This window comes from Meriones unguiculatus, chromosome 14, assembly GCF_030254825.1.
Source record: "Meriones unguiculatus strain TT.TT164.6M chromosome 14, Bangor_MerUng_6.1, whole genome shotgun sequence".
NCBI lineage: Eukaryota > Metazoa > Chordata > Mammalia > Rodentia > Muridae > Meriones > Meriones unguiculatus.
Window position 1 is genome coordinate 82556673 of NC_083361.1, and position 17427 is coordinate 82574099.

At 40.2% G+C, this 17427-nt stretch overlaps 1 protein-coding gene across 4 annotated transcripts in view; it reads left to right on the plus strand.

The window, feature by feature from the left end:
- The window catches only part of Nars2 (asparaginyl-tRNA synthetase 2, mitochondrial), a 99911-nt gene extending 84339 nt beyond the window's left edge, over positions 1 to 15572 (plus strand). For 3 of the 4 annotated variants that reach the window (XM_060367591.1, XM_060367592.1, XM_060367594.1), the window contains 3 exons: positions 4019 to 4116; positions 6223 to 6249; positions 8844 to 15572. In XM_060367591.1, the coding sequence (XP_060223574.1) occupies positions 4019 to 4116; positions 6223 to 6249; positions 8844 to 8988 (270 nt within the window). In that variant the 3' untranslated portion in view covers positions 8989 to 15572. The remainder of the gene's footprint in view (positions 1 to 4018; positions 4117 to 6222; positions 6250 to 8843) is intronic. The other variant, XM_060367593.1, reaches the window with a different exon arrangement.
- Positions 15573 to 17427: the final 1855 nt, after the last annotated feature.

Below are 17427 nucleotides of genomic sequence, written 5' to 3' on the forward strand. Positions count from 1 at the left end.
TTCTTTTTTTATTGTTTTTTATTATTAGTTACATTTTATTAACTCTGTATCCCAGCTGTATCCCGCTCCCTTATTCCCTCCCAGAAGGATAGTCTTTTATGCTTTCCTAAAAATAGCAGTAAAGACAGAAAACAATCAAGAGCCAAGCATGGTGGAGCACACCTTTAATCCCAGCACTCTAAAGGCAGAGGCAGGTGGATCTCTGTGAGTTCCAGGACAGCCAGGGTAGTTATACAGAAAAATTTTGTCATGAAAAACAAACAAACAAATAAAACAAAACAAATACTAAGATCCAGATTTAATATAATTTAGGGCTGCAGAACCTGCTAAGATCCCAGGAATACGGCTGTTTGGTTGGTGGTTTTAGTTATATTTACATCAAGACCAAGCAGGAAGGGCTCTCTGGTTGCATGTCCATGGAGAAAGCAGAATGGCTTAGCTGGGGCTGCTTACCCTACCCACTTGTCTTATCTGCACCATGTGCTTCACCTGCGTGTTTTGAGGCATTACCTTTTCAGTTTGGGTTATTAATTTTTGTATGTTCTTACAATATAACAAGGGATTATTGCCACCTTTTTACATAGAATTCCCCCAGCTTAATTCTTGCAAGTAATAGGTTTTTTTTATATATCCATCTTTTCAGAGCCACACAGAATGACAAAGGCCAGAGACTCGCAGGGTTCCAAACCTAAATACCCATAATTATAAATATAAACTCTAGATTAAGGTTAAGAACAGAATTTCAGGCTGAGTTGGTAAAGTGCTTGTTTAGCATGCACAGAGCCCTGTCTTCAGTCTTGAGCACCACATAAGCTACCTGTGCAGGTGTAAGCCTTTAATCCCAGAACTTGGAAAAGTGGAAGCAGGAGTTGAAGTTCCAGGTCAAAACCAGCAAACTGGCTCAGCAGGTTACGGCTTTTGCCTCCAACCTTTGCCACCTGAATTTGAGTCTTGGAACCCACATGATGGAAGTAAAGAACTCCTGAAAGTTGCCCTTTGACCTTCCCACCACACTCCGGGCACGCTCACACACAGACATACACATACCCACGCGGAGTACACGTTTTTTAAAGCACCCAAATGATTAAGCCACAAAGTAATAGAGATTGCAGGTAAACGTTCTAAAGTAAAAGGGTGAGGGGGGGAGCTGATGCGGTGAAGGGAAGTTGTTATTCTTGCTGAAGACACAGGTTCAATTCCCCACATCCACATGGCAGCTCACAACTGTCCATAACCTCAGTTGCAGCAGATCCGCTGGCCTCTTTTAACCTCTGCAGGCTCCAGGCATGCAGTGGTACACATACATGTATGCAAACGAAACACTCATATACATAAAATAAATCTACAAAGAATGTAAAGAACCACTAGCAATTAAAGAAGCCCAACTACAGTTGCATACTGTCATTCTCCTCTATGAAAAAAACTTTTGTGATTTTCTCTGACAACAGTGTAGCACATCTCCATGGTAGAAAGAAAGAAAATACAAATAAAAGAAAAAACTTAAAATAAGAGTCTCTTGCTGATTATAGTTGAATTTATGTTACTGGAATTAATGCAGTTTAAATATCCTATACATTAACCGTTTCCATATCTTTGCTTGTTCTGCGAAGACCAGTTCCTAAAGCTATTATTGCTGACTTGGGACATGCTCTGGTTATCTGTTACCAACTTGCTGACCTGAAAAGTTGTTTCAGGTGTATGAGAGTATTGGCTTATCAGTTCTCTTGTGTGTTTCTCATGTTGTTTATTTTTCTTTATCAAGATAAACTCCAAAACTGGTATTTCATTGTTTTGGTTTGTACTTCTTCACTTACCAACCAATGTTTTAATACCTATGACATACAAAAATTTAAAAAACCTTTTTCACTTGTAGAAAGTAAGATGTAGCTCAGTTATAGTGTAAATGCACAGACCCACATTCAGTTCCCCAGCAGGAGAAAAGCCAGCTAGCCAACTCTTTCATTAGTCATGAAATAGCAAAGATGTGTACACACGTACATGTCCAACAAAGACAGGGAGAGTGAAAATCTGAAGCTCAGCTGGTAGAGTGCTTGCCCAGCATGCCACGTGCTCCGTTCCCTCCTTAGAACTGCGTAAAACCAGAAGTGGCGGGAAACAAGGCTGGAGACGTGCTGAGTCAGAATCATCCTCAGCTGCACAGTTCAAAGCTAGGGCAGGCCGCACCAAACGGTGCCTGTGTACCTTCATTCCTGTGTGTGTGTTCCTGTTTGTATGTGTGCGAGTGTGTGTGACGGGGGAGGCAGGTGTGCATGTGTGCAAAGGGAGACCAGGGGTCGGCATTGGGCCTCCCCAACTGCTCTCTACCTCACGTTCATGTGAAGGCTTCAGTCTTGGTTTCTGAACCCAGAACTGCTGATTTAACTAGTCTAGCTAGTGAGCTAGCTACAGGGGTCCTCTGTCTCCACTTTCTGAACTCTGGGGTTAGAGAGTGTGTGCCACCATACCTGGCAAAAGTTAATGCTTCTAAGCAAAAAACTGTGCAGCTGTTGACATAAAATATGTGAAGTGATTTTACTGGCATAGGTTTTTTGGGTTTTTTTGTGTTTTTTTTTTTTTTTTTTTTTTAAATATAAAGTAGAGCAATTAGAATACCCTGGGCTCGCTTTGTAGACCAGGCTGGCCTTGAACTCCCAGAGATCCACCTGCCTCTGCCTCCCGAATGTTGAGATTAAAGAAATGTGCCACCACACGCTGGCTGTGGTCAGTGATTTTAATACTTTATGACTTCTATTTTATGATGAAGCTATAAAAAATAAATACTTTTTGATCATTTTGTACTCATTTATTTATAGAATATCAGCATTTTGCACTTGGATATAGTCAATGGTTCTATTTTAATGTTGAGCTTATAATAGTAATTAAGTCTATGATCTCAAAAGAACTTGCTAATGCTATTTTGCTTAAGACAGTGCCTTTTTATTTCGTTCAGCATTGTGGAAAATTTACAAAGCTAAAAAGAATATTAAAAATAGATAATTAGCCAGGTATTGTGGCACATGTCTTAAGTCCCAGCATTTGAGAGCTAGAAACAGGTGAATCTCCGTGAGTTCCGGGCCAGCCTGGTCTAGATAGCAAGTTACAGACAAGGGAGAACTACACAGTAAGACCCTGTCTCAAAAATAGAAATATATATTTATATAATTAACATTTCTTTACATTTACGTTACTCACATGAGCATTTATTGAAGACCCAATGTACACTTGTTTCTAGTTCATGCTGTCTTCTTTAGGAAGCACTACTTCAGAATTTTTTCCCCTTAAACAAGTATTATATTGTATATCTGATGTTATTTTATGAGCTTTATGAAATCAAGTTCATGTGTGACTTGTTTTTGAGCTATTGTACACCCTTTACATTAATTTAGTAATTCCCTTCAAAGAGAAGAAACTAGTGCCTCATACATATAAACATAGTTACCAGATTCATGGGGCTAAAAAGGCATCTACAGGTCACCTGGTCCCAGGCTCTCTCCCTTTCCTGGGCTGGCGTGTAGATAAATATTCCTGTGAATCTTTGTCCCTAAAGAAACTTATCTTAGAGCCGGCTGTGGTAGTTTACACCTGCTATTACGCCTCATAAATCTTACTGTGCACAAATTTGTACTGTGTTCTTCAAATGGGGCCTTCAATCCCGTGCAAACACTATTTGTAGGAACTCACCTGAAGTCTTCTCTTGTTTCTCCTCTTGTTCTTGAAATGGGTATTGCTTTTTAAGACTTTCCTTGAATTTTTGGTAATCACAAATGATTTAAGAGAGAAAAACTCTGCCCATAACATATTGCATTGTTACAGAGATAATATTAATTTGATATTGAAACAGAGAATGTGGACAAAAAAGCAAATGACATTCTAATAATAGTCAAGCAACCAATTTTTAAATTGTTTAAAAAACAAACAAACAAACAAAACCGTTCCATTGGCATGAAAATCTGAGTGTTGTTGGAATGACCAGAAAGCACAGTGCTGTTCATGGTTGGTTGGTTGGTTTCTTCTTCAGGTTGCTGCTGTTGATCTTCTGGTTCCTGGAGTTGGGGAGCTCTTTGGAGGTAGCCTCAGGGAAGAACGATACCACGTCCTAGAGCAGCGACTAGCAAGGTATTGGTCAGACCTAGAAAAAAGTACATTTAAGTAACTGGGATGAGGTCCTCAATGGCAGTCTGTGCACAGTAACAAAAACAAAGCACTTGGGCACCTCACGTCTGTCTGGCCTGGTGCTCTTTCTCCGTGTGATCCTGAGGAAGGTTGTTCTAACATCTGCTCATGACAGATGTAGTTCATACTTATAATCTCAGCCAGAGGCCAAAGCAAGAGAAAGAATTTCACAGGTTGCAATGGACTACACAGAGTGAGACCCTCTCAAAAAACAAACAAACAAAAATATGATGGCACATGTCTGCAGGCCCAGCACTCAGAGGCAGATGCAGGAGGATCATTTTTTAAGTTTCAAGGTCATCCTTGTCATCTTGGCCTCCATAGTGTGTTTCAGGTCAAATGCAGTTCTATAAAATTTAAGACCCTGCCTTAAAATTTTTTTTAAAAAAAGCAATAAAAGCAAGAGCTATTCCCAACCTCTTCAAAGGTTCTCCTTCATTTTTATCTTCCTTGTGTCCTTTTTATGTACTCTGTTTTATTAATGTCATGATCCCACTGGCTCATAAAGACAGACTGAGCTAAGAAAAGAATAAAGATAGAAAAAATGCTAAGCCAGCATTTATACGTAGATTGTCTTTCCTTGAGTTCTCTACTGTACACAAGTCTTGACTTGGCTGTTTAAATAGCATTGTTTTAATTTACCTTTTGAGATATGGAAGATGAATCCATAATACATAAAAATATTTTAGAGATAAAAAAGTAAGGAGTAATATCTCTAATTGAACTATCACTCCTGTATATTCATGATCTTCCAGAAGAACCACAATGACTTCCTAAGCTGACCATGGTTATAAACCTGTTTTTTATGATTTCCACTTTTGTTGCACCGGGCATTTAAAAAAACAATCTTTTCCTATGTCTGTGTTAATCCTTCTCTCTAATAATACTGGGTTTTGTGACACTTGGGGGAAATTTTTTTTTTTAAATATCGAATTAAATTCGCCATTTTTAAGGCTAGCTTTTCGTAATGAAGACATGTTTTGAAGGTTTATGCTTTTCTCTGATGCAATAAATTTCTTGAAAAGAGATCCCTGTAAATCTCTTGAGTAACTTGGTGTTGCAGTTCCAGCCTCCTCAGCTGCTCCACTGGATGAGGCTCCAAGAAAGGAGTTAGGGGTGTAAGGTTCCCAGTGTCGACTGCCACCTCCTTGCAGCCACTCACTGTTAGTCCTGGAAAACTGTGGAACTGAAGTGTAGGTCAGAATCTTTAGATGAAAGAACTTAAACTTTTCCTCAAAATTTTTTAAGCACAGTAAAAATCACATGTGGAAAAAGGCATCATCTGTTGAAAGATTAATTGGTTCATTTTCTTTAGTTGCTTCCTTCTTCCCGGAAACCTTCCCTTCATAATTTTAAGTGCTTACCTAATATCTGACAATATTTAAAATTTTTCCTTCCTAATGAAGTAGATGTGTGTTCCTCTCTGTCTCATGCATCTGTCTGTGGTTGTAGCTCATGTTTTCTGTAATTTTCTTGAGAAGATTAGAACTCTGATGGTCCTTCTCATTTCAGAAATAGTACTAAATACCTTTTTAAAGAGCTGAGGTCAATTTTAGTGACCACCAAGAGCTTAAAATGCTACTCACATTTCTCTAGACAAGACCTAAATTGCAGTAGTATTATCAACGCAACCTCAGAATTGCACTGCTGTTATGTTGTGGAATGAAAGCTGTGCCAAAGTGTGTGTGGTCAGTGTGTGCCTCCAGGTACCTTGACTGGAAGTGACTCTGCTTTTCATCTTTCACAGGCAGTCAGCTCATTCCAGATGAGTCTCCTCACGTCCTATTTTTATTCCATAACATTCATTGCCTACACCTCTTATTTCATAGTACCGCATTGCTTATTGTTAATATTGATTGCCTTGTTATTAATAGAAAGCCTCTTCTCTAATAGAAAACTTCACTTCCTCAGTTCTGTTGCATAGGATTAGAAGGTGCAGGATTCGCTGTGTGTGTGGCCTTACAACTGTCCCAGAATAAATGTTTTGTGATTGAGTAATAAATGTTTTATTGCTATTGTCACCATTTTTTCCTTATTTTCTTTTTACAGATTAGGACTTGTGAAAGCCTACCAGTGGTAAGGATGTGGCCCTGTTCTGAGTCCTGTCCTGAGCTCTTGCTTGTACTTCCATGCCCCTGTGAGCAAATGCTAAGAACTGAACATAAGACTTAGAAAACTATTTATTCCCTTCAGGTCTGTGAAAAACAGTGAAACTAATGATTACCATTTAGTTACTGTTTGTTATCTATCAGCGATAGTGTTCAAATTTTTGTGCTTCTTATTTCATGTAATCATCACAACCCTTGGAGAAATAGATACTGTTATTATCCCTTTATCACACTCCCCTAGACATGAGGCCTAGATGTGTGAACTAACTTAGTCAAGATCATAGTTAGAATGGAGCTGCAAACTCCATAAGCCCAGATCTCCCTTTGTGCTTTTGTTGAAACAGAGTCTTGGTATATAGGCCAGACAGATGCCTTTGCTCTTATCCATTATGCTTCAGTTTCCCTGTTTGACACTGGGAGCTTTAATTAAGTGATGCTTTAGCTACCCAGGAGCTGCAGAAGCCCACGCTGCTTAAGAACAACCACAGTCCACAGTCACACTCACTTCCACAAAGCTGTTCTGGTTTTCTTTGCAAGGCTTGTCAAGTATTGCAAGTGTAGACGGATTACTTACATTTCTACATAGTGCTGCTTTAGGATCCTAATAGAGTAATATCAGCCATGTCATTAACCATTTCATTGTACTTAGGGGAAAAATGGCAGATTATACTCTTGCCTTTTGATAACAAAGGAGATAGGTTTCAGACTTTGAAAGTTCAGCTTATGGCTTTTGACTACCTGACAGTGACCAGCAGTGTCCTTTTTTAAATTAATTAATTAATTTATTTATTACAATTTATTCACTTTGTATTCCTGCTGTAGCCCCCTCCCTCATCTCTTCCCTGTCCCACCCTTCCTCCCTCTTCTCCCCCAATGCCCCTTCCCTAATCCCCTGATAGAGGAGGACCTCCTCCCCTTCTATCTGACCTGAGCCTATCAGGTCTCATCAAGGCTGGCTGCATCATCTTCCTCTGTGGCCTGGCAAGGCTGCACAGCCCCCAACCCCCAGGGGGAGGTGATCAAAGAGCAGGCCACTGAGTTCATGTCAGAGACAGCCCTGTATCCCTTATTAGGGAACCCACTTGGAAACTGAGCTGTCGATGGGCTTCCTTGGAATAGGAGGGTCCTTGGTTGGAGTATTGGTCCCTGCAGGTCCCCCTGGATCCAGGTACTTTGGCTCTGTTGTTCTCCTTGTGGAGTTCCTGTCCCCCTCCAGGTCTTTCTATCTTCCTCATCTTCCATAAGGTTTCCAGAACTCTGCCCAAAGTTTGGCTGTGATTATCAGTATCTCCTTTGATACCCTGATGGGTAGAGTCTTTCAGAGGACCCCTGTGGAAGGCTCCTGTCCTGTTCCTTGTCTTCTCCTACTTCCGATGTCTGTCCTGTTTGCCCTTCTGAGTGAGGTTTCAGCCTCTTCCCTAAGGTCCTCCTTGTTATTTAGCTTCTTTTAGGACTATAGATTTTAGTGTGTTTATCCTATATTATATGGCTAATCTCCACTTACAAGTGAGTATATATCATGTGTGTCTTTCTGCTTCTGAGTTACCTCACTCAGGATGAACTTTCTAGTTCCCACCATTTGCCTTCAGCTCTTCCAGAGGACGTGGGTTTGATTCTCAGTACCCACATAACAGCTAACAACAATCTGTAAATGCAGTTCCTGGGGATCTGATACCCTCTTCTGGTCTGCCGGCATTGCACTCACATGGTGCACAGACATACATGCAGGCAAAGCAACTATGCACATAAAACAAATCTTTTTTAAAAGCAAAATATTTGGTAACTCTTTGTTTTCAGGGATAGAGCAATGGCTGAGTTGTTGAAATGCCTGTCATACAAGCGTAAAGACCTGACCCCAGCACCCATGTAAAAAGTCAGAGGCAGCAGCTTCCCTCTGTAACCCTGGCACTGTAGGGAGGAGGGCAACAGACACAGACAGACCCCTGGAGTTGGCTGGGTAGCCGTTCTAGCAGAATTGGTGAGCTCTAGATTCACACCCTGTTTCAGAACAGAGTAGAGAATGGTTGAGGAAGACACCTAATATCCATCTCTGCCCTCCACATACACCCACTCAAGCATAGGTACCTAGACCTACACACAGACAACATCAGCGACAAACTCCTGATTCTCTCTGTATATTGAATGGTGTGATTTGAGTGAGGGGGGAATGCTGTCACTGGCATACTAGAAAATAAGTGTGTTTTTAAGAAGGCTAGTATAATATCTCTGTAGTGTCATGAGGCAAATTTTCTGTAGATGAATGTTGCATAAGTAACTTGAAGAGAAAAAGGTTAAGTGACCAAAGCCCACAGTGCACAACAGAATCACTGCTACTTGTCTGAGTAGCCTTAGACACCTGGGTCCCTCGCTAACTCCTCCATTCTCATGGTCTCTGTAACTTCTCTATTTGTGTGGTCTCTGTGGTGTGAAAAGATGGGTCTGCCCTGCCCAAAGACATAAATGACAAATGACTGCAGAATACTTGTAAAATACCAAATTCTTATCAAAACATTGTAACTCATTTAGTGTTTATAAGAAATGGCTCTCTGTCTTTAAAACCAGGTACCTGGACCTTCGTAAGTTTGGACCTGTGCCACATGGAGGCTTCGGGATGGGATTTGAGCGCTACTTACAGTGCCTCCTAGGAGTGGACAACATCAAAGATGTTATCCCCTTTCCAAGATTTACTCATTCGTGCCTTTTGTAGCTGAAAGATTGACCAATGACAAGTCCCTGAAGCCCAAGACTCCGCACATGAGCACACATCTAGAAGACTGGTGTTTGCAGTTTGGAAATGTGGATCCAGTGCGTAATTCCTGGCTATAGGAAAAATAGAGATGATCTCGATTTCTTAAAAAGTCAAAGGCTTTTCATAGACAAATGAACTCACCCAAGAAGAAATACTTAGAGCAAGTGGACGTTTCAAGTCTGTGATCTTAACTAAGAAAAGAAGAAGTAACTGGACCTGTTGTCCAGCTGCTGGAAGGCTGGTACAGGAGAGTAGCTCGAGCTTGGATAACATATCAAAAAAAAAATAATAAAAGGGGGAAGACATTGAAGTCAGGGTCTCAGACTCTTAGACAGGATGGTAATGTTTCGTCTTGATTTGCCTTTCACCGGTACCTCACTTGCCTTTCAGTTTTTTTTTTTTTTAAAAACATCTAGTGGCTAAAAATAAGATGATGTTGGCTCTTTTCTTTCTTGCCACTTCAGCTGCAGCAAATGCCAGTCTTCTTCTTGGTGCTTTACTCAACTTTATAGAAGAAATTATTCCCTTTCAGAGTCTTAATTGATTAATGAAGTTGCTATTCTAAATTGAAACATCCATCACATTATTAAATTATATTTAATAAGGTGATCTTTTGTTATAAAAGTTACGGAGATAACAGTCACTTAAACTGTTTAATCACTATTCCAGTTCATTTGTATTAGGTGTTTATAAATACTCTAATAGTCAGTAAAATAAGGTTTTTAAATTGATACCTAGCAAAGAAATTATTTTTAAATTCCACGTGATCTTTCCCAAGTGAAATTTGGAAGAAAGATTTCTTTAATCCAACGTAGGGGTGGAAATGTGGCCAAACCTATGGAATTCTAGACTATGGAATATTCTAGCCTAGTAGAATGCTACTAGTGTCAGTTTGGGAGCTCAAGGTCTGACAGTTCCAACACTTGAAAAAATCCACTTATTTTGTGTCTAGTACTTGCACAGACTTGGACGTGTGTGTGTGTTTGTGTGTGTGTGTGTTTAAAAGTATGCTTGGTCTGGAAGTGTAGCTCAGCATTAGCTCCAAGCATGCATTTGCCTAGCAAGCTCGGGGCCTTGGTTTTGATCCACAGCATGGGTGGGACAGGTATCACACTTTGAAAAACTTTGACTTGGGCCTTCATTTATGTGGACCTATTACTGTTTGTATACTCAGTAGAATTTAAATGTATCTAATTATAGAAGGACATGCATACCTACAATAATTAATTTTTAAAGTTTCATTAGATAGTACTTGCAGGTTAATTATCTTTTAATTTAATTTTATATGTATGTTGTTGTTTTGTCTACATGCATGTACACCATGTGTATGCCTGGTACCACAGAGGCCAAAAGGGGGCATCAGATCCCTGGAATTTGGAGCTAGAAATGGTTATGAGGCATTATGTAGATGCTGGGAATAGAACCTGGAGCCTCTGGAAGAGCAGTCAGTACCCTTTAACTGCTGAGCCATCTCTCCAGCCTCTCAGGTTAATTCTCTTTTTTGGGGGGAGGGGTTAGAGGTAGTAGGGTCTCTCTATGTAGCCCTGATTGTCCTGGAACTTGCTAAGTAGACCAGACTGGCCTTGACCTCAGTGGTCTGCCACCATGCCCGACCCTCTCTTTGGTTAGTTCTTAATCGGTTTGTTTAAGAGTGAGCTTCAAAACTCAGAGAGTTAAAAGACATCTAAGAGTTGACTGTGTTGACCTGCCTGAGGCAGAGAGCACCTGGGCCTGGGCCACCTGTTTTTTCTTGAAAAGATGCTCATTCCATTGCCGAATCTATAATCATTCACTGAAGGCCCAACTCCAGTCTACTTTCCCTGGGCTTACACGCTAAGTTTAGGAAAGGATAGGAGGGATAATTAGGATTTTCATCAGACTTACTGCAGCCATGATTAGAGAGAGAAGTCCATTTATGTATTCAAAGAATACTGTTTGAGCTTCTTTTGTATGTCATTGTGCGAGGTGCTAAGCAGTTAACAAAACAGAAGTGATTCTTCATGGAATTTATAATGTATTGGAAAGACATTAGAGATAAATGGATTATTTCAGATACGATATAGAAAGCTGTGTAAAGAACAGTAAGCTTCTTAGAAAAGTCGTCTTTAGAGAACAGTGATTTTTTTTTTTTAGCTTTAAACTTGGATGGCTAAAGACAGAAAACATTTTTTTTTTAATTATTACATTTGTTTATTTGTGGGGGCGGGGTGTGCTTGCCATACGCAGGTGTCAGATCAGAGAAGAACTTAACCGCACCCCAGAGCCTATTCCCTCCTGTGGGTCCCAAGGATCAAACTCATGCTGTCAGGCTGGACAGCAAAAACCTTTCCCTGCTGAGCCAAGTCACCAGTCTGTAGAAAATGTGTTAAGACGTTTGCACCATTGGCTGGTATTGACATAGTGCTGATAATTTTTGGAAGTAGGGCACGCTCACACACGCACGTGTGCGTGCGTGCACACACACACTCATACACGCTCACACTCCAGGGAGCTTGGGGAACTAGCAGTTCCAAATCCACCCAGAATCATGCCTCTCATGATTTTCAAGAAACTATTACAGAATGGCAGGACATCACAACAGCTGTGATGGGAAGAGACTGAGTAAGAAGGCCTCAGCACCCAGTTTATGTGAGCAGTCTTGGGCAAGCAGAATCACCTGTGTGGTCAGCAACTATTTCATCTGTGGAACTCACTACAAAGGACATAAACTCTGAGGACCCTTCTCTCTCTTAATCTGTGTTGAATGTTTTCACTAAGAATTGTTGAATCCTTGGGTCCTTTACAGTAGTCCCTAATGCACACTGAGCTGCTAAAGGTAACTGACAGTTGAACAACAGATTTGAGCATGTTCAATGTGTGCTGTAGGGTTGAAAGGGCTTAGGACATTAATGTGTATTGTTTCACACCTTTTGCTAAGACTATCAGTAGTGTCTTTTCCAAAGACTTCTTACTTCACTCTTCTTTGTCTGGATAGTTGTTCGCACATTGTCCGGTTGAAGCCAAACACTTGTCATATGCCTAAGGATTTCCATGTTTGGCCCAGCACTTGTAGTTTACCAGTAGTTGGACAAAAACAAATATTGGTGTCAGATGATGAGATATTTGTGAAAAATGATGGAAATACCAGTTAAAACTGGCTTGTAGGTAATATAACAGGGAACAACTTAAAATGTCAGCAGCTAACATATAAAAAACTATGTCTCTGCATATAGGAATAAAAACATGATTGTAACATCAATAGAACAAATAGTTGGATAAATCAGTGGGCAGATTTATTAAACAGACAGTTCGCAAACAAAACGCACATTTTTAAAAAGAATAAATACAAATGACCAATAAATACACAGACAGAAACTGCTCAACACCCTTAGCTATAAAGGAAATTAAAATCAAAACTGCATTGAGAATCCATTTCACCCATGTCAACATGGCTGTCATCAAGAAAATAACATGCTGATGAGGATGTAGAGAAGAAATTTATACACCGTTGGTAGGAAATCAGCCACTATGGGAATCAATTCAGGATTCCTTTTTTTTTTTTAAGGCAACTAAAAATAAAACCACCATATGATCGTGCTGTACCATTCTTGGATATATACCAAAAGGAATCAGAAGTAGCGTACCACAGAGATACATCACACACATGCTTGCTTCTGCACTGTCCACAGTAGCCAAGACACAAACAGCCTACGGGGCTGTGAACAAAGGAAACATGGCGTAGTTACACAGGGGAGTATTCCATCCACCTTAAGTGGAATTATATCATTTGCAGGAAAACGATAGGACTAGAGTTCATGTTCAGCAAAATAAGCCTAACTAAGACAAATACCACATACTCTCATGTAGAATCCAGATTTTTGTTTGATTTGAAACAGGATCTCACTGTGTGATCCTAGCTGGCCTAGAACTCAAGGCTGGCCTTGAACCTTAACCCCCCCCCCCCACTCCAGCTTTAAGACTGAAGGCATAGAAGAGGGTGAAGAGGGTTATGGATATGATCTAAGTACGTTTTATACCTGTATGAAAATGTGAAGCCAAGCACTTTAAAAGTTCACTAATGTTATGCCTCAGTTAACACAGGGATTGTGTGAAAAGGGTCTGTGGTAGCTTGAGTGAGAATGACCATTCTTGGCTCGTATATTTGAATGCTTTGTTGGCAGTTGGCGGAACTATTTTGGGAAGGATCAAGAGGTGTAGTCTTGTTAGAGGAGGTTTGTCACTGAGGGTTCAAAAGCCCAGTCCAGGTCATCTCTTTCTGCCTCTAACTTACAGATAAGATATAAGTTCTGAGCTACTGCTCCGATGCCTGCCTTCCTATCGCCACACTCCCAACCATGATGATCATGGACTTACCCTCTAAAGCTGTTAGCAAGACCCCAATTTAATGTTTCTTACAAGTTACCTTGGCCATGGTTTCTCTTCATAGCAATAGAAAAGTAACTGAAGCAAGGTTTCATGGTGTTACCAAGGCTGGCCTAAACACACTGATCCCCTGACTTAGCCTCCTGAGTGCTGCTGTTTACAGGTATGTACATGAAGCCACAGCTAGCACTACCCTCGTAAGTTCTTTAGGAAAAGAGCATAATTCAGTAGTGAAGAACTCAGTAGATAATATCTTCTGTGTGTGTGTGTGTGTGTGTGTGTGTGTATACATAGATTCCTAGAAGCTGAAGGAGGACGTTAGATTCTCAGAGCTGAAGCTACAGGGGAATTTTTTTGTGGGACCTCCAAGTCTTTGTGATTAGACAGCAAACAACTCCTAAGCCATCTCTGTAGCCCCATAAGAATATTGTTATAGTGTTTTATATGTTAAAAGGTTGATTTGAGTTGAGCTAGGTTTTTCTTGGGAAAACTGATTTTCATTGAGAAAGAAATGAAATTCTATTTACCCAACTTTCTCAGATATCACCTCCAAATGGCAACCCCAGCAAGTCAAGAGTATAATCTAAAAGTATGTTCTAAAATATATATTTTTTTTCTTTATCAGTAGTTCCCATTGAACGTTCAGTTTTTTATTTTTCCATCTGACTGTCCTCTTGGCTGGTGGCAGTTGTCATGATCTGAGGAGAGCATAATTGTGTGAGTAATCCACTCCAGATTAATGCTGTCACCGTCTGACCCATCCCCGAGACTGCTGAACTCTCACAGATCCACAGGAGCTGTTTGACCTGTGCCCTTCTCAAACAGGATCTGTGAAGTGCTTCCCTCTTCAATTCCAGTGTGTTACATTCACCTTCTGTATAAACTGAGTCTAGACATCAAGCATGTCTGAACAGGCGTTGAAGATGCATTTGGTGAAGTAACCTTGCCTGTCAAATGTCTTGCTTCAGGTCGTTAATAGATGAAAGATCTTCATTTGGATTACACTGCTGTTTACTCATATATTTGTTTTAAGCAAGTGGATGAAGTGAGAACATAAAAACACAGTTGAAAGATGGATTGAATTGGTAAGTGTGTGGGGTATTTTGGCTTCTGATCAATATTTGTGTTCAGTCTAAAATCTAAGCTATGTGTAATTAAAAAAGAAATCAGTGATATTGATATCCAATTTTAACTTCTTTATATGACAAGTTAAGAGTTAGGAGAAGCACTAAGAAATGAGCAAAAAGCATCCCTGAGCACCCTGTGTTAAAGTGAGTTGGCAGAACTTCCATAAGCAACATTTTGCCAGGCTGTGGCCAGCACTGCCTCCTGGGACCTGGAATGTGTGGTAGCCAGGAACCCAGGGTTCTCTTATCAGCTGTGGCTCCACAGAGCTCTCATTCGGAGTCCTGTTTGGAGTGAGTTGTAAATATACAGCTTTTATTAGCACATAGCGTAGTCTCTGGTAGCCTTTAAGAAAACAAACAAAAAACAACTGCTGCCAGGTGCTTTCTAAACTGACGTTCAGGCAGACTCATCAGTAATTTATTTCCTGAAGACATAAGTTTATGTAGTAGTTGTCAGTCTTATGGCTATCATTTGGATATCACTGTACAGTTTCTAAAATGTTTTCATGTTTTGCATTTGCTTACTTCATAAAGCAGTATATTGTAGACCTTGTTCCCTTTTAATGGAGTGGTCTTGAAATTCACTTGATTAAATAAAGGATATCTTAATTAAGAGAGAGAGAATGAGTACAGATAAAGTTTACTGCCCTCAGCCTCAAAAGAAACTAAAACCAAAACTTCCTAGTAACCAAAGAATGTTGCATTCTAAACCCCAGCATGTTGTAAAGTGCACCTTTGGCCTCTAGTCTTTTTGTTCTATAGAGGAAGAAGGAAATTAAAATTGGAAAAAACAAAACAAACAAGCAAAAAAAAAAAAAAAAAAAAAAAAAAAACCTTGCCACGATTGCGCTTAAATATATTCTAGTAAAAAGAAACTGAAAATAGGGCAAAGGGCACTAGATGAAGCAATTTACTTAAGCTTACTCTGCCTCACTTAACCTCAGGATGATGTCTGATGGATGCAGGGTCACACAGTGTATCCTAGGCTGCCTTCAAGCCTGTGATCCTCTTCCTTCCCCTCTCAAATGCCGGGATTACAGGCATGAACCACTATGCTCTGGCTTACCTTTGTTTCCTTCCTTCTTGATAGGCTGGCCTGGTGCTCAGTGTGTAGCTGAAGATGACCTTGAATTCCTAATCCTCCTCCCTCTGCTACCCGAGTGCTGGGCTTATGGGTTTGCACCACTACACTAGGTTTGTGTGGTCCTGGGAATCAGATCTGGGCTTCCTTTAGTGCCGGACAAGCACTCAACCAGCTGAGAGCCATCTCTGTCCACCTTAAATTTCTTAAGTGAGTTTATACTCATATTTTCCCTGTTTTCCTCTTTGGATTATCTTAGAATGTACATAGAAAGATGGAAGAACTTGGATGAAAACTACTGATAGTCTCCCAAAGTAATGGACATTTGTTATTTGAAAACTCATCCTCTGATAGTAGTAACTTAGAAGACCTGTCTAGTAAAGGTTTTGGTATTTTTGTTTAATTTCTTTGGTTGTTGGTTTAGTTTAGCTTTTTTTTTTTTTTTTTTTTTAACTGTAAGTTCGCAGTTCTAAGTGTATTTGGCAGAACCTGGGCTATTTATAACTATGGCTGACAAGACCTCTATATGCTGGCTCAACAAGAAATGCTGGTTTTCTGTTTTTATTAGGATCCTAGTTGGTTTTTTGTTTTTTTTTTTTTTTTTTTAATCTCTTACTAGATATCATATCCCACTTTCTACCTATCATATATAAACTACCCTCTCTGTATTTCCCCGTTCTGGGTAACTTGCCAACTGCCCTTACAAATAATAAATGGCAACTCACTGCCTTGATTCTACTCCAGTAAAAAGGAGGTTGATGGGTTGTCTCCTGTTTTGTTTAATTGTTTGGTTGCAGTACTGGCAGTTGAACCCAAGACCTCACACAGGCTAAACCAACACTCCCCCACTTACTCTGCTAGCCCAGGCTCACCACCTTGAGAGAATTTTTTGTTTCCTTAGGGTTACCGTTAGCAACCCCTGCCTAACAGTGACTAAACCTGGGTTTAGGTTGGTACTCAGTTAGAAATGCTGTGACACTTTTGCTTCTCCGAAGCTTCTCTTCTCCAGTATATAACTCAGCTGGATAACTCTGTCTTTTCCTGAGGTGGTGTCCTCCTCAGGTCACTCCTCAGAAGTGTGTCCTTCAAATGTGGCTTTGGGGCAGCTGAAAGCTTCCCTCTACTGTTCACCCAGCAGCTCCCAAGTGTGTGTCCTGAGATGACATTGTTGACATGAGAACTTTGAAGTCACCTACACATCACTGCCTTACATCCTGTGGTGACTGCTATACCTCCTAAAAATACTTCTAAAGACTCTTAACTACACTTTGAGAGAATTCTGAAGCAATTCCAGCCTCCTTTACTTTTTTGGATTACAGGGACAGGCACAGGTCATTTACCCACACATGAAACAGTTGAAGCATACAGCATTCTTTGACTGAAGATTAACACAAATATGTAACATTTTCTTTGCAGTGTCTCAAAAGGCAAGGCCCGGTTTTCATATAGTTAGCATATGTCTGGCCAGTGAGCTCTGTAATTGTAATCTCCACCTGCCATGTTCTCCATTACAGGATTTTACACTGGGAAACTGATGAGTTAAATTTGCTGTGAGAACATTTTCTGAGTATTTGGTGACAAGGAAATGATACTAGTTGTGGAAGACCCTAGTGTAAGTCTGACATTCTATTTCCTGGCTGTGTGACACTCAGCAATTCATTTAATCTCTGAATGCTGCAAGCCACCTACCAAATGAGAATAAAGCTCCTGTAGTGTTAGAAGCAGTGAGATTGTATGACAGGGTTTCATAGCTTGAAAGCACTGTCCAAAAGTCAAGGAAACCAAAGTTTCTTAAGAGATGGCTCAGAGGTTACGAACATTGGCTGT